At 47.0% G+C, this 17289-nt stretch overlaps 1 protein-coding gene across 1 annotated transcript in view; it reads right to left on the bottom strand.

Annotated features, from left to right (window-relative positions):
• The window catches only part of LOC129381458 (uncharacterized), a 62700-nt gene that overhangs the window by 25962 nt on the left and 19449 nt on the right, over window positions 1-17289 (bottom strand). The window contains exon 3 of the mRNA XM_072285265.1: window positions 8921-9034. Coding sequence (XP_072141366.1) covers window positions 8921-9034 — 114 coding nt within the window. The remainder of the gene's footprint in view (window positions 1-8920; window positions 9035-17289) is intronic.

Here is a 17289-nt window from a genome sequence, read left to right as displayed (position 1 = left end):
CGATAAAGTTTTCCCCCTTAATGGTGTGTCTCATAGTTTGGTCGTAGTTTCGGATGTTAAATCCTGAAAATTAATAAATATATCTTAAGCGTCGTCATACGCCCAGGTTTGAGACCATGTCGACGGCAGCGGAGTAGCAAAAATAAAGACCGATGCCCGTCCCACTTTCCTTGCTTGACGAATGGCTCGAGTAAGTGGGGTGCGCAATGTTTGTGCCCCGAACTCACCAAACCTCACTCACCAAGAATCCGTTTCAGCATCGTTTTGCCGCTTTGGCTGCTCCAGCATCGTGACCACTGACCACGGCCGGAAATTTGACTGTGCTGTATTCACTTCCGTCAACTGTTTGCTTGGTGCTAAAGACTGCCGTACCACTGCCGCCCCAGTGCATATCAACCCTGTCCCAACGGCATGGTTCAGTAGCTCCACTGCCTGTTCAAGGCTGCTCTCACTGCGCACCTGGATAGGGATCACTTGGTCAACCCCCTTCCTTTGGTGCTTCTCGGCCTACGCGCTGTCTTTCGTCGCGAACTTGGTTGTTCTTGTCTATCATGCACCCCAGCGGCTTCCTGGAGACTTGTTCATTCCTTCGGACCCCTCTCCCCAGCCGCTGCAGTATTTTCAATACTTACAGGACTGCACTGAGCAACTACGTCCCGTCTCACCTCGATATTCGGACCACATCATCTTTGTGCATCCGGAGTTAGAGTCTTCGAGTGGCCGGAAGAAGACAGCACCCTACCGAACCAGGTCGTTCCCTCTATTTCGTATGAGACTTCCCACATCTGGTGAAATTTCTGAGAAACAGATTAGTCCAAACAGTAATGAAAATTCCAGAATGGCATGCTACTGTTGATCACATAGACGTTGCCCGAAAGTGTGATGAAGTGCATGAAACCACCCTCAAGGCGATGCCTCACATAAGCAGGGAAGTTGTTTATCCTTCTGGTTTTGAAAAACAGAGAGTGAATTATGCGTTTGGCTACTAAGCAATGACACGCTTAGAGGACACTTTCTCTACGGAGATGAGATCGTGTGGCCACTGGGAAGCGTGAAGGCGACAGTTAGCCTTGTGGAAATGATGAGACCTTTGATCAAAGCCATGATATCCCGGCGCATCTCAGATTCTCTAAGACCCAGCGGGAACCACAAAAAAGAGATCAGAAGCTGCTTCTTCTGCTTAAACACATGGGAAGAAACAGCTTGATCAAAAGGGTTCCAAAGCAACAGCACAGCTGAAGGTCTTCGTGTGACTCTTTCAAGCACATTACACTTGCGTCAGTGTTTAACGACATAGGCGACGCTTCCTTACATGAGGACAAGCCATTTGTGCCAGGACACCGTCGAAAGAGTTTTTGGCATTGTGCGGCAGATGTCTGGCTGTATTGACCACCCAACAGGCAGCCAATTGTTTTAATTCCGTTAATACGCTAAGCTTCCAAAACTTGGAAAAATGACTATCACAAATCAATGGCGCCTGCTTGGTGCTTCCAATGCAAAAGGGACAAGTTCCCAGAGGAGAATTGATGAGCTTCGCGACGTTGCAAGTCGAACAGAAGCATGTGAATTGCTTAGTGTTTGTGAACTCGTTAATCGCTCCATGTTTGTTGAAGCTAGTGATGGCAGGCTTATTTTCTACATGGAGGGCTATGTCGCAAGGAAAACTATTGTGACCACAAGGTTTGCTCAATGCTGCCAGCAGCTCCTGCAAGCGCAATTACGGAGAGCAGCGCCATCTCCGCAAGGCATGAATCAGAGGAGCGGCGCTCGCCTCCCGTTGGCGTTACCTATAAATTCTAGCTACCATAACTAAACGTTGAACAAGTTAAACAATGGCCACCAGCAACACCACTAATTATTGTCAATCAAAGCAAACAACACAGAATTGGGTTGGCGCACATCGATTCCCACAGTGCGTGGGATGGACATAATTTTCCTTTCTGTGCTGTTAGTGTGTTACGTCTCAAAACGGCGATGGGAATTTCTTGGGCGCTTTCAATGCGGCGGACCCTTCATTAGCGCCCGCCCGACGCCACCCTGCCCCCCCCCCCCCCCCCCCCCTGGTAAAGAAAGAAGCTGACCAAAGTGACAACGACCACAAGATTCTATAGACGGGGTAACAACCGTTAAGGCCAGGTTTTCCGGGCTGCTACAAGGGGACTGTCACGGTGATCCCACTAGTTGATGCGAGGCGCCAACGTCGAGGACATCCGTGGGAACTGCGTCGATTTCAGGTTACGAAACTGCCACGCGGTTTCTTTTTATACGGGTGCAACACTGGAGCGGTAGTCTAGCAGAATGGTGCGATGTCACAGAAGAGATTTTGCGACTGAGCCGACGATTATGGTCGCCCAAGACGCGGTCATCAAATTTCCTCTTCTAGTCACCTAGGAAAGACTACTGTTTTAAAAGCGGGCACCTTTGGTTCAGTGAGTGTGTCTTGAGGTGCCCTCGTGTGCGCTCAAACATGAAATGACCCAGATATATAACCTACTCCTAGAGGGAGTGGACTTCCAAAGATGCAACCAGTGTAAGTATGTAAACTAAGTATTTTCTTTTATTTCGCTCCTATTCCCGGACGCACTCACCTGTGTGCATCAAGGACTTCTGCTTTAAACGCTATCCCGAGCCGCTGAAACTGGATGACAGTAGTTGGAACCTGCAGCCAATGGCAATCGTCAACAATGGGTCCGCGAACGGGTGCATCAACGCAGCGCATCATGACTGCACAGAAGAGGAAGCATGAGTGGTTTTCGCTTGCGATTCATCGGATCCTTTAGCCTAGACATCCTGAAAACCGATATAGCGTATGCAACTGCATATTGTGATAATGTGCTTTCGAGCATCTCATCAGAAAGCAGCTTTCAGCATAGATCTGAACAAGGTACTAAAGCAAGACTCCATACTTGTATGGAAGTAATCGGCACGTGTAAATCTACCGTAACTCTAATCAAGGTGACTAAGGATTGTCGACTTCTCGGAAGTTATTCTTCGCTGCGGAGGAGAACTTAGGGTAGTTTACACAGAACGTTGGGCTAGATGGTGTTGATACCGTTATGTGGCATAGTTACTAACACGAACAAGGCGAACGGAAAAAAAACGTTGGGACAGGGGAGCACGCTACTATAAAACTGGGGACTGAGTGCTACTTCGGTGGGTAGGAGTTCGATTTCTGGCATATTTGCAAGACTTCGAATTCGCCTGGAAAATCAGAATTGGACCGCTGGTACTTTCATTAATTCATTGCAGTTTGTGCGGGTTACACAGAAAGTATTGTGGAATACCTGAGCCAAGGCTTAAAGTAGTGACCATCGACCTAATGAGTTTTATGAGAACTACCTCGTTGCGGTTATGGGAAGAGCTGGACGCAGAAGTAGAAGATGACGGGTCAGATACCGATATTCGTATAAATATTTACCAAGCCGCAGTCACCGGAAATGTTTTGAATACTTCGGCAACCTATTTATAAAAGAAGAGGAACAGGAAGCAATAACGGATGAGCACGATTTGAAAAGACAGGAATAATTTGGGTAGAAGAAGAAGCGATCGCAGCGCCAACTCAAAAGATTCCAAGAGCGGAGCAGGCAATTGAGCAGAAACGTCAGGCACCAGTAGAAGGGGCGCACGGAAGGTGTGAAGAAATAGCACTCACGGTTCTACCGATGATAGAAAGAGACGCTAATTCCAGTAATTTTAAAAGCACGTTCATGGGTGATGCCAGATCCGTAGACCGTGCCTTATTTGCTGAGGGCCCGTTTATGAGGACCGAATTTAGCGTGACCAGATGCGGTGCCAATTATGCTCAAGAGAAGTAGTTAGGCCAGCTCTGATTGATTTGGCACAGTTATCAAGGGAGCGTGTCGTGAACGTAGGCCTCGCAGAAAAACGTTTTAAGTAACACCAAATCATTAGACAAGAGCACAAGTGTAGAGTTCAATCGGTCAGAAAAGTTCCAGTCAGAATGAGATGCGAGCGAAAGGCTCAGAAATGAGAACCAGAAAACATGCTAGGAAAAAGCGGCGTTCCAGACAAAATTATAGACAGGAAGGAAGACAGGAAAAACAAGGATTGACAAAGAGAGATGTTCCCCATTTGAAGTTTCCAGCTGGCTACACAATATAGATACGGCTGTGCAACTGTTGATAGCTCCCAGGTGTGAGAGCAGCGTTGCGCAAATGAAAATGGCTGCACTGTCTCAAAGTATTTGAAGCTCTGCACCTCGATGCCAGCGAAAGGCTCGGAAATGAGCAGCAGAAAGCTTGCTAGGAGAAAGCGGCGTCGCAGTCAGAAATGTGGGAGAGAACAGGACGCAGGCGAAATAAGTGAAAAGCGCTATGCCCGGCGACAAACGCCGTGAAAGTATTGGAAAGGCACGTTTGTGGCTTGGAATGTTTCCAGTGAGAAAGCCTCAGACGCACGGTACGGCAAAGAAAATAAAGGGCCGTTTGGCGGGAAGGCAGACAAAAACCACTGGCAATTATGTTCCCATTCGTTTGTTTACATTTTAGTTGCACTATGCATGACACAGGAGAGCGAGGTGTTAATTTGACGTGAAGTGGTCATACAAGCCAGTGAATTTGTAGGGCGATGTTTAGAAGGCATGTTGCCAGTCCTTAAAGTGTCGGGCGCCTGCAGCGAGGGGATTAGCCTACGTGGCCTTTGTATGCCCTGGTTGACAAGAAGAGTTTCAGACCGCGCCCTCATCGAGTACGGCTTAAAAATATTACGCAAGCGTACGCTATCAGGAATGAATAGCGGTGGTGCAAGTTGTGTGGAAGGAACACTTTGTTTCTCCATTTTTAGTGTTTCGGTAAATGTTTTGAGATCTCCGATAGCAAAGATCGTTTCAAGAAGCAAGTTTCGAGCTTTGTTGATATTGCTTGTTTGAGAAGTTTCCCTATATTCTCAAAGACATAGATTGCGCGAGCCGAAATCGTTGATACTTCGTGTTCTGGATGTGTCGTTCTTATTTTAAGCACATATGCCTTTTTGGGGGAAATACGCTGCTAACGTCAAGTCTAAGTTATCTGCTGTAGGCCTGTAGTGGCAAGCTTGAGCGCCACTTCACTTTTCTGAAGTGTTCGCAAGTTTTATTTTAAATAAAACGTGTTAGCACCGTTATTTACCCGCACAATTTGAGGGAGTGTTTATGCCGTTCCTTGAAAGTGTGTCTCGGGCGGATAGAAACAAGAAAATTGTTGGTGCGTGTCTCGCACGTGTATAAAGAAACACGCAGCATTACGAGTTTCGTTCAGAGCTTGCGTGGAAGTACTTTAAAATAGGCGCGAAATTTCTTCGCGTTTTGAGCGCGGTAATCTCTCAAGGATTTTCTAAGTGAAGCTTGCATTGGCTCACAAGTTTAGGTGGTGATATGGTCACGCGAAAACGCATTTGCCCCGAGATCATGCAGTTCGGGAAAGGCTGGTTTGATGGGTTGACAGCTACGCAGGCGCAGGAGGGTCAGTCATTAGCGAGGACTCCAGCTGCATAGACGCGTGCTCGTGCAACGTGAGCAACCAATCACAGCCGTTTCGCTTCAGACGGGGAGGGAAAGGGCAGGAATTGGTTTCGCCCACGCTGCAGCAGCTTTGTTGTAATCGCATGAAAGGTGCCTAGCATGATTATCTGTTCCTTTGCTGTTCAGTGCGCACACTATGCGCGCGTATCCTTTCGTTAGCGCTGTTGCCTTTAAAAGCGCTGCGACCAAACTGAGCCGTGTCATGTGTTGTACTGCCGTCAGATAGAATAAACGACCTTTCGACATATGCGTCTCCGTTGTAACAGGCTTCATTTCCGTTCAGTTCAGTCTCGGAAAATGGATGGGTCGGGCACGCGTTGTGCGTTCCCAGAGTAACGGGCAGCGTTCCGCGCGCGGCGGCGAGAATTCGCCTATGATAGGGCCCGCAGTCGGCACGCCGATCCAGCCGTTAAAGCCGCCTGAGCTCAGGCAATCCGATAGCAACAAGGAGATGATGTACTGGGGGGCCAAAGCAATCCGGCACCTTTACTTGGGGGTTGCTTAACCGAGACGGTCAGGTGCACGAAGCACAAGCTTCGCTCACCCTCGTTTCCTGTAGGTGAAGGGGTGGTACTTATTTTTGTTTGTTTGTTTAGCGCGTGTCCTGCGTGGACAAGCGAAAACAGGTTAGAGCTTGGATCGCACGTGCATCAAGTTTTGACCACAAAGTGAGAGCGACTCCGATATGACATCCAAAAATCAAATGTTACACTAGTAGATGCGTTAATGACGGATATTGAGTAAGAACAGGCTGTTCGCGGCGTTATTGCTGTATGTGCAGCGAAGCTCCTTGTCGGTGAGATTACACGCATTTTTCGTGTCCGTAAACAAATGTGTGAAGAAAAGCTATAATCATCGGTATTGCCTCGTCCCACATCTCGCGCCTTCGTCGTCCTCGTCTACCACCGCTGGCTCGTTGGTGACCGTCGGCGTACCGCGCGAACGAACTCGTGCTACTGCTCGCGCGTTTGTCACCTTCATCTTCTTTTACAGCTGGCCACGTTGCTGCTCATCAGGTCAGCGTTCCCATAGTACCCCTCAGTCTAAGAAGGCGCAAACGGCACAGGCCCACTGCCAGTCGGAGCAGTGATTACGGTCTCAACTTCCTTGCCTCAATATGCCGCTTGCGCCTTCGTCATGTTCTTCCACATGTGGCTACGATGCTGCTCATCATGCTAGCATTCCCATACTGCCTCTCCCTCTGCGAAGACGCTGACGGCACTGGCCCACTACCAGTCGGCGCGGTATTTTCGGTCTCAAGCTCTTTGCCCTAATATAACGCGAAATGAAAACACGAATATGTATAATGAGTGTGTCACAGGAATAAACGCGGGTGTATAAAAATAAATGTGTGTAAGTACTTTTCGGTTTGATGACCATCCACCAAGACAATAAATGTGCCTGTACCATTGTTCGAACTTCTGTGTAACTTCTTTTTCTTGTCCTACACAGCTTTCCTGGCCATCCGCCTCCACACAGTGCAATGGCTCATCATTTTTCAATTGTCTATTATTTACAGCAATTCAGTGTATTCTAATTTTTTCTCCTTTGCCGAACGATGATATGGCTCTGTTGAATACCGGTGAACATGAAAGCTCGCTTGGGCGACACAAATTTTTAGTCCAGAATATTGGGTCATACAAAGCCTGATGAATTTAGGCAGATTTCGGGCATTTGCGCGCCATGTGGTGCTTTGTCTCCGACAATGACTATTCCGCATCGGATGCTGTGCGAAGGTTGCGAAGCCTGGTCTCATCTCATTGTGGGCTTCAGAGAAAGTTTAGTGATTGTTTTGTTAGTGATAGAGTACACGCCATCGTGTTGTATCGGCTCCGGTCAATAACGCTAGACATCGGACTGGGGCGCTTGCGCAGATGGGGCTTGGGATCGCAGACGTCACCTTTGTCATACTAGCAGCGGGCATCATCAGCCATTTCAACCTATACGTGAGTGTTCGCGATCGGAGCATCAAGGATCACGTCACATCCTTCTATGTACTTGGCCTGCAGTCCGACGTCTCCTCATCTGGCATCCGAAAGTTTCGGCCAGTTTCAACGTACGACCACATACTTGCTGAGTACATACAATTCACGAAGGCCCGAAATGATGCGATGCCTGTGAAACACAATTTGACGGATCATATCCCTACCGTTGACCCACCTGTCGCCGCCCGGCCATGAATACTTGCTGTACGGAAGCTGGATGTCGCACATCGTGAATTAGAACACACGCTTCAGCTCGGCGTTTTGCAATAGAAAACTGCACTACAACTTGGCTTGCCTCTCTGCGCAGCCCACATTCCGGGATAGTTTGGGCGATCGTTGCTCTCAGAGCCGAAGCTCGACGAAAAGGCAGCATTCTCAGACTCGCTGTTCCTTCATCCATCGATAAAATCAGCCGCAGACGCAGTGGAATCGCGACATCGGCGATCTTCCGAAGAGCAACGCACCGCTCCCGGAGGCATTCATTTTTGTTTTCTACTTCGAAGGGCGTTCAAAACCACCACCTTATAGGAAGAAAATTGTGCTGAATGGAAAGCAATAATATACTTTTTCTCCTTCAAGTCCGAAAGCAGAGTGTGTCCGCGAATGGTAGGGATTGTCTCGAAAGCGGCGTTTCAATCTAGCGATAGCCGGTTAACGATGCGGATAGGCGCGTTAGGAAAACATCAATATATTGCGCGAGGGAGCAGCCACTCGCTGCCCCTGCTTCTGAAAAGATATTCGTTCAATAGGGATTTACGCAAAGCACCAGCCCGCATTAGCTTCTGCACAGAGGGAAGACCGACGGAAGCTTTATCAACACAGCCTAATTCGTCGCACAGGAGTTGCACCACGAATAGCGCAGGGCATTCGCGCATGTACTGAGGTAAATTGATTGCATAAGTTGACAGAAGTTCTTCCAATTCACCTGGTAATACGGAAACACGAAACTAAACCTGTGTGATCATTGTCATGAAGTTATGCTTGTAAAATCTTGCTGCAGAGTTTGTCATTAAAAATTACAGTAAACTCACTAGTTTACCTAGCTAAGAAGCGCCTGTAGTAATCCATACGAAGTCAAGTAATGTGACATAAAGATTTGTTTATTTTTTTTATTCATTCCAACTGAAGAATGACAAACAAATAACGCGCAGTGCAGATTCGTACAGGTACCGCTATAAGGTTTTACGTACATGCAACGTCATTGGTTTTTCTGCATTGCTATACATTTGTGCATCCACGCTAGTCACAGCGACAGATTACAAGCACTGATCTAAAATTCTTATTTCTCCTTTTTTTTTTGCGTTTTATTGTGTATTGAGATAGAATACATAGATTTTTAGGGCCAACATCTGCCCCATATCCTAAATGTAAGTCTACAACGCGGAATAAGAATATTCGAACTGAAGGGAACACATACCACACATTGTGCAGAAGGGGTATGTGTTGGTTCCGTTGAACAAACATAACGTTAGTGAAGTATTTCCGCCGCAGTTTCCAGCCTGATGGCACAACTGTCCCTGTTGTTCTCGGGCTGGAAGAGAACATAGCATTACACTAAAAAACATTCTTGGCATTTTTGTCCTGTGTTTCTTTGTCATAAGTGTTTACGTCCAAAATGCAATTATTCGAGTAAGCTGTTGGGAAATCCGCATAGTAAACAAAGTCTCACCTGAGAAAATATTTTTTTTACTGTCTCCTGATTTACCCGGCGTACTTACTTCAGTGACATTGAAAACAGAACGTCACAACTTAAAAAAGCCAAAAGCATATCTGTTCAAATTGTCCAAAATACTTGGTGAACAATAAAGTCTATGTCTACCAGACTCGGTAACCAAGAGAACGAAAAGCTACGCTGCTGAGCGTGACCTGAATGGTTCGATCCCGGCCATGGCGACTGAATTTCGACGGGGATGTAATTCACATGCTCTATTTAGATTTAGATCCCAATTAATAATCGTAGACGGTCATACTTAATCCGCATTCCTATGGCACATCATGGCTTATAATCAGGCTGTGGTTTTGGCAGGTATACCCACGATCATAATTATTTATATCTCGCCTAATGGTGGTTTATGAAGCATGTGAAAGTTGAAGCAGTGCATCTTGTCTGCTCCCCTTCACTTTGCCTGTGCACGCTGCAGCTTCGCCATAACTGCAAGCGTACGTAAAAAATGAATCTGCTGAAGCCACCTCCATTGATGAATATTGTATTTAATAAGATGTGGCACACACCCTGCAGCAACAATTATCATTGCTAAGTTGTCTAAGCACGCGTACACATTCGGCCACTAGCTCAGCTCCATGTAGTGCGGCATCATTATCACTCTTATGAAACTTGATGTGACTTATCAACCTTCATCGGTCGCTATTAAGCTTATTGAACATGATCCGACTCTTATCAACTCTTATTTATCAACATGGATTTTCAGCTAAGTTGTTGCAAAACCACAACCACAACAATTGCTGAGAGAGGTATGCAATCTTTTATTGATTGTTCGGAACCTTGATCGAATGCACTGTTTTCTTCACTTTGCTGGGCCTTTGTAGCCTCTGTTTTACGTGGTTGTGAGCCAATGTCCAGGACGCGTGAACCATCGCATTCGTTTTACGCGACGGGTGGCCAAATATTTTGTTGAGTAGAGATATAAATGCTCACTGATTTAAAAACTTGTGAATTGCCCTGAATACGGCTTTTTAGAGTAAAATTGGTACAGGCTTATTTGTCCAGTGGGACATACGTTCGCTTTCTACGCCACAAACCACCGTAGCAATCCTGAAGTTCTCGCAAACTGTCGCCAAGTCGCGCGCGAAATCGAACACTGCTCTCACGGAGGTTTCGTAAAACCGTCGGAATCTTAAATACTTAGTAAATGAGAACACCTTATTTTACTGCATGCCAATAGACCAATAAACAACAAATCTTTACTTGATTAGGATATTCAGCGTGATATTGCACATATCTCTCCAAATTCTGCGGAAAAAGAAGCCGGACGGGTAAGACGCATTCACATCGCCTCCAAATTTGGGTCGCTTTTCTCACAGAAATCTTGTTAATTGGTGTTTCCTTTTTTGATGCCCTGATTTTCGAAGTTGCTTGCTACAAGAGGAGAACAATCTTACGTCTGTGATTGACTTTGCGACCAATTTACGGCCCTTTTTGTCATTACTTACGATGAGTTCGGCCACGGGGGTAGGCCTAACCAGGAGACGGCCCTCATCTAGCGTTTCGGCGACGCGCCGAGCACGTTGCCCCACTCCGGTGACCTGAGATCCGGGGCCAAAGGAGAACACATCGATCCTGAGAATCGCAAGGAGATCGCCGTCTAGAAAATCATTGCGCCCAGGGCGAGTAGGACCGGCAAGGCAGCGCGTTCAACCAAGGATACTACTCCTACAGGGACACCGCTACAACAGGCAAGCAATGGCAAAGTTTCTACATTTAGAAAAAAGCATTGTAAGACTGAGTAAAAGGCCTCTATTACCCGCGAATGATATTAGGATCGTCATCATGATCCCTGGAGGACTTATTATTGCCTAATTGCGCCTCACATGAGTGTCTGATGCATTAACAACGTCAGCTTGCATTCAGACGATATATTATGCCCTAACTTTCAACAGAACATGGCTGTGGTCAACACTCCTCTCAACGAGAATGCAACGAAGTATGCCACTATTAGAGACATTATCATCAATGACTATACCCATAACGTTGCCGCATACAGGTTGGCACCGCACGAGACCTGTAAAGATGTTATTAGAAGCCTCCCGCTCAGCGAAAACGAATACGCAGTCAACCGTAACATTGTTATAGTGCACAATCCTCTGGTCCTGGCAGCCAAACGAATTAAAGATACCAATACGGTCATCATTGCTTTCGACGGCTATGAAGTTCCAAACTACATAAGATGTGGCAATGCTCTCATAGGCTGCTCGCTATACCGCAAGCAGATAGACAACTACTATGCCTGCGGAAGACTGGGACATCGAGCACATGTCTGCCTCTAGCCAGATGAGCCCATCTGGCCGCGCTATTGAAAGCCATATCCCACGGAAGCACATAACTGCACCCATGATGCTCCCTATGCGGTGAGGAACATATCACGGCTCGCAAGGAATGCAAGCAACCCTTCCCACTTCCCTGTGTCGTTAGCAAACGTAGAAACGAGAAGAGAACAACGCTGATCTCGAATAAAGGGATCCAACAGAGCACATTCTGGCTGAACGGGCAACATTTCCCTGAGCTCAACCTGTCTCTATCAAGCAGGGGAAACGTAGTCCCTGGAGGATCGAGATCAAGAAAGCGATCGAAAGACCATAGAAAAAGATCACGCAGCCAATCCAGGGAACCCCAGAGCCGATCCCGAGGACCCAACAAGGACAAGCACAAGACCAGGACCCGGTTGGACGACCGGGGGCAGACCAACGGGCCACACGGCCACGTGGCGGCCAGCAGGATGGGGGAGCCGAAGCTACCTGGGTCCAGCGACTTCAATCACAACGACCGAAAGAGCTAGCTTCGGCTAAACCACCAGAGCCTAATAACACTTCCGACACAGTCAAAAGACTAAAACACAACAACCTGGAACTGAGCAAATTGTTCGTTAGCCTCATGGATGAAATTAAGCAACTTCGAGCTTCCCTTGCCGCACCAGGCAAAGAAAACAGCTCTGAACTTGAAACAACGGATATACCGATAGTCGAATAAGCATCAAACCCGGCTAAAAGAAACGCGAGCTCGGCCACAACGAACACAAAGGTAGCCAAATCGAGCACAGATAATAAAGATATATTAAACAAATTAGTTCTAAGCTTCAACGCACTCAGGGAAGGTCAGAAGAAAATAATACTGCAAATGGAACGCATCCGCGGGATAGTCACTCCTCTAGACTAAAGGGTGCGCTCCATGGAAACGAACACCCGATCCATACAGGTCTCGGCTTATTAGAATACGGTGGTACCAAACAGATCGTCCCCAACTGCTCTGCGTCAGGTTCAACCTTTGGCACCTGACGACACACGCATTCAACCACATGGCCAATCACTCTAAAGCTTTTATATGCGTCAATGCAACTGTAGGGGAAATGCTCGAAAAATGGAGGCCTTACAGCAATATATTCGTGCCACAGGTGATGCACCACATGTAATTCTCCTACAGGAAATCAATGGGGCTAACCCTACACTCACAGGATATAGCGCCATAGCAGAAACCTGCGGTCGGAACGGGATATCTTCGCTGCTCAATAGCAAACTAAGCAACATTCAACACGACCTCAACGTACCCAGTAGTAGTAGGGAAAACACGGGGAATGTGGGAGAGGGAAATTCAAGACGATGAGCAAAACCTGAACAAGGTGAATGCAGGAGCCAACGTTTCGACAAGTGGACTTGTATTCTTCAACCCGCTTTGAAGAAGACAAGTCCACTTGTCGAAACGTGGGCTCCTGCATTCACCTTGTTCAAGTTTTGCTCATCGTCCAGTAGAACCAGGAACATATCATGACCGAAATAATTCCTAGGAACCGCCAGACTAAAAGCCTATTTGTTCATAAGATTTACAGCAGCCCCTAAGTTCAGGCAGAAAGATTCAAACTAATCCTGAAAAAACATGTAGCAAAGCTGGTTATAACCCGCTTGTAGTCGCGGGAGACTAATGCTCCCTGCAGCATCTGGGACTACAAATATGAAACAACTAAAGGCAATCATCTGTAGCAAATGCCACAGACCCGGAATTCCCTACCAGAACAGGCACCTCTACATGCAGAGACACGACGCTTGACCTGTGCCTTGTCAGGAACGCCATTGGATTCTGCTGGCGTAATCTCCTCGAGGATCTAGGCAGTAACCTCTGCATAAGCGAATTAACCTTCCCGTTAGCCACACGACTCCCTGAAGTTCACACTTTCGTAGATTGGACAAAACTCAGAGAAATCAGAGGAAATGGACTCAAAGACCAACCCACACTCATGCTAGAACAATGGGTGAAACAGATCAGCGGGGACATCAAAGCTGCCACTTCATAAATACAGAGAGACTTGTCAATGGACAGCGCAGACAGCGATCTAGCCCACATGCTCGAGGCCAAACAGTCAATCGCTTCCAGGCGGGAGGGACAGCGTCTTAATCGCAGGTTTAGAAAAAAGATTTGGGAGCTTAACAAGCAAATAGAGGAATGCTGCTCTTGGCTTTCGAGGCAGCAGTGGGAAGATGTCTGGGAGGCCACCGACGAGCAGATGCGAACCAATGACAACTGGAACCTGCTTAGACACCTTCTAGACTGAATTAGCACCAAATCTAGCCAGCATCGCCCTATAGATAGGGCAGTTCACTTGGCGCTACAGACCTCCACGGCCACAGACCTCATTAACAAGCTGACCAAGAAATATCTATCGCTCGCTGGCGCTAACCGCAGCGGCTCATACCCTACCTATGTGGGGGCGGCTAACCTGGAACTAGATCGAGAGTTTCAGGTTCAGGAAATTCGTACTTCCCTTAACAACCTGAGTAGTAAATCAGCTCTTGGCCCCGATGGCATTAGCAATAAAACACTTAAGAATCTAGACACATAATCAATCGAATATCTCACATAACAAATCAACTCAATTTGGAAGCAGGGCAGCATTCCCCCCGATTGGAAAACATCCTTCACCGTTCTCATACCCAAGCTCTGCAAAACCCCCGGCACAGATAATCTAAGACCGATCTCACTCTTCTCGTGCGTTCGTGATGCCGCGTAGCATGCCATTTTCAACGCCTTACCAAACACCTAGAAAACAGTGGTGATGTACCCACACGCTATGATTAATTTCCGAGCAGGGCTATCCCTGCAGGATGCTATGCTGCTGATCAGGCATCAAATCATGGATAACTCGAGACACCTGAAAGCTATCCTAGGACTTGACCTCGAGCGGGCTTTCGATAACTTGTCGCACGAATACATTCTCAATACCATCTCCAACGGTAGCTTTCCTGGGCAACAGGGCCGGGACAGTCAACTCAGCCACGGTTATCACAAACAACCCAGAGATTGCCGAGGAGATAGCCATCGCCCCCGCGTTAACGGATCCCTGGAGGCCACACATATACAGTGACTCTCGAAGTGCAGTCAGAGCATTCCAGAAAGGGGTAATCTCGCAGCAAGCTTGAGCTAGCCTACAAAAGAGCAAAATCCACTTTCATTCAATTTGCTGGTCCGCTGCACACCTGGGAAACATCGAGAAGGCCCCCTTAGTCTCAACGAGATGGCCTATAAGAGCGCGCGAGATCTAAGCCTCCACAGCGCCTCCCTCACGGGTCCCGCCCATCTCCGAGAGACCAGGGACGCCCCACTCTTATATACCGAGCTCACTAAACACTGCTACCTCAGCCGAAGAAAATTTGCCACACCACATCCCCCGCTCAAGAGACCACAAGTAATCTCTTTGAGACTACTTCAAACCAATACATACCCCGCACCCAAACGCCTGTACTAATGCAATGGCGGAACAATTTCCCTATAGGCAGTGCACGAATTGTAATGAATCACTTAACCTCAAACATATGCGCTGGCCATGATCCGAAGCGCCAGTGTCGACTACACTTAGGACCAAACCAGGTTCGAGGCTGCCATTCGCCGCCCGGATCTGGTTGAACAGCTTTGGGCAGCCCAGCAAGCCCACGACGCGACCGCCAAGTTCCGTCTTCCAGTCCAAACGTGGGATTAGCCCTCCTATGGGCCACCCCATAGCATTGCAGGACCCAATATAGTTTTCCATCCATCCATCAATCCATCCATCCATCCATCCATCCATCCATCCATCCATCCATCCATCCATCCATCCATCCAAATCCTGCTACGGCAGGCCAAAAAGAAAACAAAGAGGTCCTGTGTCTCTGCTTATACATCTTATCACTATCACCGACACAAACCACAGCGGGCAGCTCAGTAAAGCTAGCTGCCGAGCGCTAAGCGCTTCGTTGCTACTTGTTGTGAGTACAGGGTGCTCTTGCCTGCCTTTCTGCAAGTCGTCAGCAATATCCAGCAGAATCCTCGGCCAGACAATTCGACCGTTCTTGACGAGCTGCGCACACTAAGCACCGGTCAGTCGACCAAAAGTACAGAAATTAAATGCATTAAGGCACATCTCGTTACAACAAATAATGTCACCGCTCACCTGGCCAGTCATATAGTTTCTGTCTAAGCCCATTGCGAGCACATTGAACACTTGTGATAGCAGCGTGTAGCCGTACAGACCGATAGCGCCGGATCAGCGTGTTGTGTCTCTAATGTAGATGGCCGTTTGACGACGCTGAGAATCGTTCTTTGCGAAACACGTAATATTTTATGGAATCTCCGGTTGCTCATCAGAACAGTGTGCACGTCTTGAACAAATAATAATTCAGCCTTGCTGCTAAAGCGTAAACATAACACTTCACTCAAAAGAAGTAGAAATGCGCATCGTTTAGGTAGCCATATGTCTGGGCGTAATTCTTCGATTATTGTCAGGTTTGGTACCTTTAACACGAAAGAGGCTATCTTTACTGACGCTCGTAAGCTGAAAGGTACTATTTGCAGTGTCGGCGAAATTGTTCCGGGCTGGAAACCTCACCACATTTGCAAAAAGCAAGTCTATGCCCTAACCTCTTCGTTACAAAAAACTGCACATCGCCTTACAACGCTTCTTTATTAATGAAGCTTCACAAAGTGTGAAAAAACAATTATACACTATCTCATACCAACTGTCAATCCTATTACCAGCCCACTCCTGCACCCCATGCCACCTTCTCCCTTTCGGTTACCCTTACCAATGCACGTAGCTTCCGTCCAAAACATGCAATAGTGTCTAATCTCGTATCAACGTCCCGAAGCAATGTACTCATAGTAACCGAAACGTGGCTTTTGAGCGGTATTTCAGATGTTGAAGTTTTGAATAACTCACCTAACCATGATATATTGCGACAGGACAGGCGCAGTGCCAGAGTTGGCGGTGTTCTAATCGCTGTCTACAAAGAGCTGTCCTGCTTCGCTGTCAGTATATCCCGTCGAAATTTTATAGCCAATCTGCTGTTCCGGTCCCCCACTAATTATTCCTGATGTATGCAACAGACACTCTAACCTTAATCTTCATTTTCCCAGAAAACTTAATAATATTCATTGTGAACAAACCAGTAGGCATCCTAGTTCATGTATCTTGCTTTTCGGTGACATTAAATGCCCCAGAATTTATTGGATTACTACCCAGTTATCTACATCTAACTCACAGGCTACCCAATTTCTTGACTTCTGTCTTCACGAAAATATCACGTAACTGATAGAAGAATCAACTCGTGTCACTCGAGATAGTGAAAAAGTCTTATCGAATACTAACCATGCAACCCACATATTTATTATTCATGACTTACTTTCAGGAACTTAGTGACCACAAAGGAATTCATGCTACATTTTCCTTGAAACCGTCCCTGCGCAGTCACAGATGAAAAAAAAATCGCCTCTGCGATAAAGGTGACTGCTCTAAACGACGAACGGCAGAAAGTTTATCGAAGATACGAGTCCGTTTTTGAAAATCAACCTGTTGAAGACAACTGGTTATTATTTCGAAACATGATGAATTCTTTAGCTGATAACCATATTCCACTTATCTATATTCCTACCAACAGCCACAAACCATGGTTTGCCAAAACTGTGAAAACACTTGAGAAAAAAAAGAAATGGCGCCTTCGTTGTGGGAAAGTAAAACAAATTGCCGACTTAAGGTACACTAACTACCAACGTGAGATAGCGTATTTAACAGCAATTCACCAATGCAAGCG

Source organism: Dermacentor andersoni, chromosome 11 (genome assembly GCF_023375885.2).
Source record: "Dermacentor andersoni chromosome 11, qqDerAnde1_hic_scaffold, whole genome shotgun sequence".
Lineage (NCBI taxonomy): Eukaryota > Metazoa > Arthropoda > Arachnida > Ixodida > Ixodidae > Dermacentor > Dermacentor andersoni.
Note: the sequence above shows the minus strand (reverse complement) of the source record. Positions and strands in the feature narration are given on the sequence as shown.